Source organism: Solanum dulcamara, chromosome 3 (assembly GCF_947179165.1).
Source record: "Solanum dulcamara chromosome 3, daSolDulc1.2, whole genome shotgun sequence".
Taxonomy (NCBI): domain Eukaryota; kingdom Viridiplantae; phylum Streptophyta; class Magnoliopsida; order Solanales; family Solanaceae; genus Solanum; species Solanum dulcamara.
Window position 1 is genome coordinate 75,147,221 of NC_077239.1, and position 10,261 is coordinate 75,157,481.

At 31.5% G+C, this 10,261-nt stretch overlaps 2 protein-coding genes across 2 annotated transcripts; both read right to left on the minus strand.

Moving 5' to 3' along the window:
- Positions 1–5,154: 5,154 nt before the first annotated feature.
- LOC129883683 (uncharacterized) lies at positions 5,155–5,773 on the minus strand. The gene is made up of 2 exons (XM_055958296.1): positions 5,326–5,773; positions 5,155–5,228 (listed from the first exon to the last, which is right to left on the minus strand). Exons 1-2 carry the CDS (start codon positions 5,771–5,773, stop codon positions 5,155–5,157), a joined length of 522 nt encoding a protein of 173 aa, XP_055814271.1.
- Positions 5,774–7,225: 1,452 nt separating this feature from the next.
- LOC129882955 (exocyst complex component SEC15B) lies at positions 7,226–10,039 on the minus strand. Its single transcript, XM_055957473.1, has one exon. It carries the CDS (start codon positions 9,893–9,895, stop codon positions 7,481–7,483), a length of 2,415 nt encoding a protein of 804 aa, XP_055813448.1. The 5' UTR covers positions 9,896–10,039; the 3' UTR covers positions 7,226–7,480.
- Positions 10,040–10,261: the final 222 nt, after the last annotated feature.

Consider the following 10,261-nt stretch of genomic DNA (forward strand, 5'->3'; position numbering starts at 1 on the left):
ATTTGATCTATTTGATAAAATATGTTATTCAAAAATATTTTTATTTAATCCGAAAAATTACTGCAAGGTTGCAATAGATGAGGAGTTGGGGTGAAGGGCCAGGGCCATCGGTTAAAGGACACGTGGCAACCCCAACCTCATATAGAGTTAGAGCCGCAGGCACTCTAATGCCCCACGTGGCAACTCTACGAGTCAGGACGTGTCCTCTGCTTCAACAATTACTCACTCCAATAATTTAATTATCAGAAATTTATAATTTATAATTTGTAAAATATCATAATATTTTTAATTCATAGAAAATTATCACTAAAAAATAAAATCAAATGTCTAAACTCATTGATCGCATATATGTGGAAAAATTACGAGAATTGATAAATATTATTATTATATTATGTGATAAGGATATAATTTTAATTAATAAAAAAAGGGTTAAATATACACATGTATTATTGGAAATAGTTTAAATATATTCCTCGTTATATTTTCGGTTCAAATATATTCTTTTTATTATACTTTGGTATAAATATACCTCATATTATTGTGTTATTTTAATAATATGAGTAAGAATTTTATTCTTCATTTTTATACAATAATTTCTTATTTTATTTTACGTTAGACTTAAATATTTTGGGATGAACTAATATTAAAAATTTGAATAAATAAAAAATTATATTTTAAAATAAATTAAAAAAATTAACTAATTACTAAAAGAATTCAATTCAATTAACTTTGGTTTGAAAGTATTTTTAGATCAAAAAATGAAAGGAAGAATATCTTTGAGTCAAAAATAAAAATAAAAGATATATTTAAATCAAAAAATAAAAGAGAAATTATTTTAAAGATATTTTCAATAGGTCAGCGATATTCTTAAATCAAAAGGTAAAAAAAATATTCTTTAAGTCATTTTGAAATTTTTGACCTTTTCCCTATTTTTAACCTTCAACAGAGAAGTAGGTGAGGAAAATAAGGAGTGTGATGGAAACTCTTGGACAGAATGAAGTGTTGGCATTAATATTATTTGTCTTTCTTCTTTGCACTTTGTTTGGAAGGTTGTTATTGTTATTTTTTTAAAGTAATATATTCTTTTATATTATATTATATTATATTATATTGTATTAAATTATAATATATTTTTAATAAATATAATATTTGAATAGTTTATATTATTTTTTATCATTGTATAATGTCATATATTTATAATTTGAATGATAAATCTATAAAAAATTATAGCATAAAGGGTAGAGTGAATATGAAAAGGTAAAGTAAATAAAATTATTAAATAATAAATAAAAAGATAATATTAAGATAATGATGTGATTATACCAAATCAATCGTTGCATGAAATAAATTTTTTTGTTGTTACTTAAAAATAAATTTAAATATATAATATAATATAATTTAAATAACAATAAAAATAAATAATATATTTAAATTAATAATACAATACAATACAACAAATAACAACCATCCAAACAAGAGTTTAAGCTACAAAACAAAATTTGATGAAGACTAGCATATAGGTCCACTGCTACATTTAATAGTTGCACCATTTTCCCAGGTCCCAAAATCGAATCGAGGGGAGTCAATTTCGAGTGCTTCTCGAACTTTAAACAAAATTTTTTGATTCAACCAATTTTTCTGGATATGAAGTTACTTTTATTAGGAAATATTTTAGTTCTAATATAAAAATTTTTAGTGATAATTTGAATTTATTCGAGTTTTAATACGAATATTAAATATCAAATAAAAAAATAATAAAAAAATAGCACTGAAATTTATTTATTTTTTTTTCATTAGAATTTAACTAATTTAAATTTACACAATATAAAACCCCATTCAAGAGAAAGTATTTTCTACCGTCCTTACTTATCCCTTTCTTCATTAAGATAGAGTTGGTGTTTAGTGTACCCACCTACTCACTCGCGAAGTACTTTTGTTCATACCCAATACTCGAAAAACACCTCTATTTATTATAACACATCCATTAATGATTACATCGATCAATCTTAAAAATGAATGGTTTAGATAACTTTTATTGAAAAGAAAATTTTACTCATGAAACAATTGAGGTGAAAGATTTCGAGAGTTAAAACTTTATTTATTTTGATCATAAATTTAAAGACACAATTTTTAATTTTTTTTTTAAAACAATATAAAAAGTAATATAAGATACAAAAATTAAAATTATAAAATATTTTTAAAAAAATTTATAATATATTAAAAAGCATTTAAAATGTTTATTAAACTTTTTGTCCTTTATTAAAAGATTCCTTTTAGATAAAATTATTTTTTCACTATTTTTTTAAAAGTAATATATCATTATTTGAAATAATATTAAATATTGATTATAATAAATATAATAAAAAAATAAATGAAAAAGCTTTTCTTATTATGGTTAAATTCCTAATTTTTTCCAACTACAATAAATTGATAAAAAAAAATAGTCAAAAACTTCTAAAAATAATAGGCAAAAAAAAAGATTTTAAAACGTCCAAAAAAAAAGTCAAAAAATGTCCCAAAAAAAAAAAAAAACGTCCACACAAAATATGGCAATAAAAAAGAAGTCCAACAAAAAGCAAAAGTCAAAAAGGAAAAAAAATTGTAGTTACAACTTATAACCAATAGTAGAAAAGGAAAATAACGGAGCAATAACACTTGTTAGAATTAGGAGTTCTTTTAAGTCTTAATAATTAGGACTTTAAATAAGTAAAATTATTTTTCCATCTTTAGTTTGGATCAAATTTTACAAAAAAACATATCATCTCCTACTTCTATTTTTTGTTCTTATTTTAATTTAGATTCAAATTTTTTGTTCTTATTTTAATTTAAATTCAAGTCATCTTCTTGCCTTCATTATCATCATTCTTTATTTATTTTAGTTAGTAGCCTTAAAAATTATATATATGAATTATATATAATCAACTAACAATATCTTGCTTTGTTTAATTATGATTTAATTTTATTATATATGTTATTTAATTATATTTTGATATATTATTCGTTAGTAGTATAGAGTGTGATATCTAATTAAATTTATTTGATGAATTCAAAATATAAGGTTATAACTAAGTGCTCAATTTTGATACGCAAAGCTTTTATTTGATTGATGAATCTATAAATTTAGAGTTATAAGCAACTCTCCCTTATTCTTTATAAGGAAATCCCCCTAAATTCAAATAAGATGATAAATTCAATATTTTAAAAAATGCATTAAAAAATAAGATCTTAATATAGTAAACAAGTAAATATTTAAAGCACCCAAGCGGCATTGAGGACTTAACTAATATTTAGGAGTTCAACTATATTTTGAAAAATCTGTTAAAATTTAAATTATAAATAAAATTTGATGTCTACTAAAATTGTGTCAAACTAATTTTTAATAAATAACTAATGAATTAAACTTATTCCTCATCAAATTGATATTGATTAGGTTAAGACCGTTAAGCCCGAATGTTGCATCCTAGATGGCGAAAGTCCAATAACCGAAAGCATCATTAGCTTAGGCTCTGATCCGAGTAGCATGGGGCACGTGGAATCCCGTGTGAATCAGCAACGCGTAAATCATGTCAAACCAAGACCAATCAATATCCGAACGAAACGAATTCGAACTTCTCCTAAAATAGTTTCTGATGCGATGGACAACAGGTGAATATGGGTTAAAACCAAAAAATATTTGTTGTTTTCTCAATGATTTCTCGCGTTTGTGACGTCGAGTACTTAAGTAAGATCAGCAGTCTGGCAGGTCCTTGACGCAAATCCTTACGCGGTAAATCAATAGCATTGGATTTCGTTCTTTCCTTCTTTCTTATTTTCATGGATTGATTTGGCCTTTTTCCGAGCTATATAGTAAAAAGCGATTTAAGCGCGTCATGTACGACCTTAGGATAACTGTTAAGACTTTTGATCAAAGACAATTCTTATGAGTGATATGACATTCTATTATTAATTAATACGATACATATATGTGCTTGCACACACATTAGACTAGTATGAACAAAACGAGGGGAAAATATCATGTAAATATTTGTTAAAACTGAGAGGAGTTGCATAATAATAACTAACAAGCAGGGCGGCTCCAGAGACAAATAAAAAGAACAAGTGCCTTAGGCATCCAAATTTAAGAGTAAAAATATATCTAAATTATCAAGTTTTTACTAATTTCACACTCTAATTATCACTTGTTTTTTTAATATATATATATAATATTTTTTTCTTGAAAAACAAGATGAAAAGCTCTCATTAGAATTCGATAATATTCGATTTGAGGCTGCTAATAGGGAATATATATATATTCCCAACTCTTATGCACATCTTTGTCTGTATATTATACATCACGGCCTTTCTCATGATGCTTTTGTTTTGAAAAATTATGGAGTTCTTTTCACACCAAACTTCATATACCACTATTGCAAAGTAGGTCTTCAAAAGTACACATCTTGATGCCTTTGATTTACTGTTGTGTTGAACCCAGTGGTTTCACTTCACTTGGAAAAAAAACAAAGAAAGAAAAGGCAATCAATTGTTTTAGCAATTAATAATTTTTTAAAATTAGTAATTTGAATATAAAAAAGCCTACTAAAATCCGTTTAAGGTTATCTTCTTCCTGAAGAAAGAGCTCGTTTGATGAATTGGCTTATAAGTTCTTATAAGCTGTTTTCAGCTTTTTTGTGTGTTTGATAAGAATTTAAAGTCATTTTATGACTAAAATAAATTAAAAAAATAATTAAATCTGTTTGACAAGGGAGAGGGTTTTCATACTATAAAAAACTCATTTATTTAGAACATTAATTCAGAAGAGGAAGAGTCGTACGAGACAGCTCACGTACGGTTCGGGAGCCGAGCCCCTGCGCAGGGGCTTAGGTCAACACTTATATAATAGCCAGTCATCAATTGGAGGCGGGCAAATGGTGATGAATTGCGATTGGTTTGATGATGAAATAGGAAAACAATAAAAAATAAATAGAGTAATGTAATATAGAGAGTAAGGTTCTACACTAGATTTTAACTTATTTTATTAATAAGTTATTTTATTCAGAATAAGTTAAGCCAAGGCACTAAGCCTTTTTGACGGGTAGGTCAAACAAAGTTAGTTTTAGCTAAATAGGGCTATAATCATATTTATCCAAAATTCGCCAATTGAAATGACAAAATTATTCAAAATTTGCGTTGGTAGAACGTATACCATATAATCCCAAATACCTTTACTATTGAAAAAACAGTAATTTCCACTAACAATGAAACAAACAATTTAGGAAAACCAAAAAAAAACATAATTATATTTTAATCAAAGTAGCTAATCTTAGAAAGAACACACAAGATTATTACCATCAACACAATTCAATCCACGCCCACACTGTGGACATTCCTCAAAGTTGTCAATCGGAAAATTCGCCGAAGCGATCCCAATTGAAAACTCAAGATTATTACTTTTTCTCTTAACTTCAACAATGTTAAGCCATAGCAACACCACTTTAACACTTACACCACTCAATTTCCTAAGTTTGCCTTTGGATATAACTCCTTTTATAACAGGCTTGTAATTCAGTTGATACGAATTCTCCAATTTGAAGCTGCAAGTAGAATTAAGATAAGCTGAGAATTCACCTGTTTTTGTGTTTAATTCATAGTGTTTTACCCCTTTTGGAAGAATACCCATTGGGAAATCATAACGCTGTAGCTCTTCATAAGCTGTTAGCTTCTCATTTCTTGAAACTGCAGTGGCAAAAAAAAAGAGAAAGAGGTAAAGAATACTTCTTGTTAAAGACACAGACATTTCTATGAACATTGATTTTTTGGTTGTTCCAAAGTTTCACCGTCTTATAAGGGGAAATACATAATATGGTGAGATTTGAGGTTGACAGATGTTTGTTTCATAGGTATGACAAACTAGTTTGTTGCTCTGCTTTGTTGTCCACGTGCGATCATGCACTTTGAGCCGTTTGGATTGACTTATAAATTATTGATAAATTATTTTAAATTTTTTTTAGTATTTAGTTAGCTAATTTAAAGTTATTTCGCATTTAAAATAAATTTTAAAAAATAATTAAATTTATTTGACTTAAATTATCTAAAGCATGAAAATAGCTTATAAGTCAAAAAAAAAGTTAAACTATTCTAATTTATTTATTTTTAGCTTATAAGCAACTTATGAACAATTTCATTAATACATTAAAAAAATTATTCAAGAACATAACTTAAATCATACATTCCACTATTATCCCATGTAAAACTTTAAATGTAATAATAAAAGGATAAATATAGAAAAAAATTCAAAAATCTATTTTTTAACTTTAAACAATTTAATTATTTTGAACAATAAAAAAACTCAAAATATTGAGTTGATATGGAATAGGGGGGAGTAGCTAACATGAACTTTTTGCATCAAAGTATATAAATTAGCCTGTTTAAGCATTGATAAAAATATTTGTACCAGGAAAAAAAAAAGTCTGTTCAAGCATTGATAAAAATATTTGTACCAGTGAAAGCTAACAGATATTCATAAGATTTCACTTAAAAGTAAACAAGAGATGCACACTTTGAAATCCAAATTTGATGCTATCATTTTGTCTTTTTAAATGATCATTTAATGAGTCTAGAGAAAATTCTTTGGCCCAACCGCAGCATCCAAAACTCGGAGATGATGGACTAGCTTCCTTCGCTCCATTCAAATATTGAACTTAACTCGCATGGCATATGACTAAAATTTGAGCGAAGCTCTACCAACTGAGCCATATTCCCGAGCCAAGTAAAGCATGCGTGAAGTAGTCAAATGCTGTTCTATTCTTTTAATTGGGCTATCCTGAACTTGAATCAGAGACCTTGCCGGTCAAGTAAACTATTGCAACCACGGTCCAACCAATTAGGAGAGAACCAATAGATTCCTCCTTTTCGGAAGCAATTCAAAATACAAGTCCCTCAACTTTTTACGAATTGAGCTGGACTAGCTACCAATAGGATCACAATAAATATAGAAGCACTAAAAATAAAGTACTAAATTTGAAATGAATAACGACATGCAGCAGCTTCTCATTGATCTGCAGAAGCCATTTATCATATGCAAACCGAAGTCCTGCTAGGTTAAGCAGGAAATGTTCTGTACACTCATGAGACACAGAGACACAGCAGCAAACATATGGATTGAAAATGATACAGATACAACACAGCAAATAAGTCGAACAAAAGACAGTAATTATTCTACCAAAAGAAGCCACTGGAGAAGAGACTAATCAATACAAGAAATTACTAGTTCATGAGAAAAAAAGTCTATATCTGAGTTGCAAAAGAATATGACCACAAAATAGAAAAGAATATGCTCTGAAGAATAATACAGCAATCAATGTGGAACTATGGAGAGTAAAAAAAATACGCAAATGGTAAGCAATTTGCAGTAAAGGAAACTAAGTTATGATACCAGCAAGTAATCAACACAACTACAATATGGAGATATCCCTAGGAACATAACATACAGAGATTTGCTGACTCAGTTAACATCCTTCAATCTTTTTATCAATGCATCAAGAGATTTCTTTTTAGTGTTCTGCTTAGCTCCCCTTGTACCAAAGGACCCAAAAAGCCTGTCAGATTGATCCTTCATCTTTTCTGAGATAGTAACAACTTTGCGGTAGTCCAACGCATTATAACTTCTCTCTCTAATAACTGGATTCAGGAAATTTTCTGGGTGATTGCTCAAGAGTAGATTAACCAACTGCCTGGCCTCGGCCAATGCTGCTTTCAACTGACTAGCATCTGCCTCAGATAAGAGAGGAGATTGGTTTTCAGCAAATGATTCCAACATCCGGATATCTACATCAAGACCCATAACAGCATTCACGTTGAACCTTTTAACTGATTCCCCTAGTAAAGCCCCAACAATCATCTCTGATATATGAAACAGAACATCTTGAAAAACTCTCTTGAGAACCTGAACAGGCAATATCTGCTGGGCAGTAGAAACTAGCGTTTCAAGAAAAATAATCACCTCGTGCACATATTCATTTCCATTCTGCAGAGGATCATCGGCCATCCAATTCACATTCTCAATCAACAAAAGGAACCCATCAACCTTTTGCTTAAGCATACCTGAAAGCATCTCTTCAGCAGCATCACGGGCTTTAGTCAAAGGGAACAGTCTCCTTCCCCTCTCTGCCATTCTCAATGGAATCCCTGAAAGCTGTGCAGCATGACGAAAGAAAAAATCACAAGCACGTTCAAACACAGCCATGTTAGCTGCCATCTGCATTGCTTGGGTAACACCACCGATAGATGTATTAATGAGTTTCAAAAGGGCTCCATCTAGGACTTCAGTTAAAAGCCGATCCAAGTACTTCTTCACTACATCATAGAAATCAAGCTGACCACCATGTGACATGAAACTAACTGAGTCCTCAATAAACGACCGCACAATTCTACAGCAATCAGGCACCGTGCACGAAAATGGTGCAACATAAGGAAATGCAGGCATAATATTTGAAGTCTGTAACTGGAATGATAACACATTCATGGAATACTCATATTCCTTTTTCATATACATTTGCTCAAATTTATCTGCAGCAAGAGCCTCAGTTATCTGCTTTCGACAATCAGACAACAGGAGCTCGTGATACTTATCCCTGTGCTTGCTCAAGACATCTAGCAAAGCTTCCACAGGGTATCCGTATCTACGCAATGTGACACCAAGCAAACTCACATAGTCCTTGATTAATAACAAATGATTCGCAGTTTGCATTCTAGAAAATTGATCTTCCAAAACAGAACACATTTTACTCATAGCAGTGTCCCATAAATTCTCCACCTCCATTTTAGAAACCAACCCTCCACCAGTCCTCAAAACTCGATCTTCCACAATGAAAAAACCAGCAATTTGCGCAAAAAATGTCTGGTGAGATTCAAGAAAGGGTGTCATTGAAGATACCTGAAAATCTGAAGTCAATTGAAGCTTGCGATTCTCAAAATAGTACTGCTTGAATCGATCTTCAACTCCAAGAGTTTGGTTTATGTGATAAGCCCTATACAACGGCGTCAAATCAAACCCTAACATTCCATTATTGCCATTGCTGTAACCATCCTTTCCGTCATCACTGATCCCATTGAATCCGTCATCGTCTTCTTCTTCAAGAGCATAAACACAATCCCGAAGACTGAGTCTACTCTGCTCCTCAGCTTGTCGTTGCTTGATTCTGAGCTCTTCTTCTCTCTGTCTCGATGCTGATGCTTGTCCGATAGCTAGTTGCCCTAAATTTCGGCTAACTACACGGATCTCAACAAGCCAATCGCCGAACTCTTTGGTGATTTTCCGTTCAATATGCGAACGAATAGCAGGGATCTGCTTCTCAAGCATTCGCCGGAGAGTAGTAGACGGTGTTTTGTTCATAAACTCTCTCTCAATCGAGTCCACACATTTCAACGCCATATAGAAATTGTTCTCTGAAAGATGACGATTGGCTCGGGAACAAAGCTCGACAAGCTGCACGCAAGTCCGAAGGGATTGGATAGCAAGAGTAATGTTTTTGCATTTGTTTCGAGCTTCGACGAAGGAGTCAAGAGTGGTCAGCAAAGGCACAGCGACGGACTGAAGTTGACTGTTTGAGTTCGATAGAGACGATTTGAGAGAATCAACATCGGAGAGCAGAGATCGGAGATCGTCGACGGCGGTGATGAAGTCCTCGTAGTGTGCTCTACAGACATCCTCGATTTCAGATTCCTTGGATCGAGCAAAGTGGCGGAGGTGAAGAAGGACTGTCTCCGGCTTACCGGAAGCAAAAGCCTTGCGCACGAAAGGCCCAACGTCTTCACCGTTGCAGATGGCGGCGGATAGGAGGACCTGGTCAAGTTTGTCGGCGGAGTCTCCGTTTTCTACCGCCGGAACAACTTTCCGGCGCGTCTTCGACGTGTTCATCGCCAGCAGTGTATTTCCGGTCACCGTTAATAAGGGTAACTGCTAGAATGACAGAGCCGTTACAGACGGAGGGAATATAGGAAGAGGAAATGAAGACGGAGAAAATTATTGACAGGAAGATAATGTTGGGGGACATTGAAATGAGGAAATAATGATAAATGGCCTGTCTTTGACTATTTTACCCTTAGTTGAAGTCCAAAATATCTGGTTGAGATAGGGGCATAATGGTAAGTAGAGTCAATCTTTTTGTAATAATTAAAGGCAAGTATTTGGTGAATTAATAGAGTAATTATTATTAGTGCAAGTAACATCAATTTATATTCTAATTTTAGCTGCGGTGCTTTTTTCTACTATATTACCAGCACG

What these genes read in the sequence shown, in the direction of transcription:
- LOC129883683 (XM_055958296.1), bottom strand. Translation starts at nt 5,773, where the DNA reads ATGTCTGTGTCTTTAACAAGAAGTATTCTTTACCTCTTTCTCTTTTTT. An exon ending in TGGATTGAATTGTGTTGATG is followed by an intron (nt 5,229 to 5,325) that starts GTAATAATCTTG and finishes TTTCATTGTTAG; the next exon opens with TGGAAATTACTGTTTTTTCA.
- LOC129882955 (XM_055957473.1), bottom strand. Translation starts at nt 9,895, where the DNA reads ATGAACACGTCGAAGACGCGCCGGAAAGTTGTTCCGGCGGTAGAAAAC.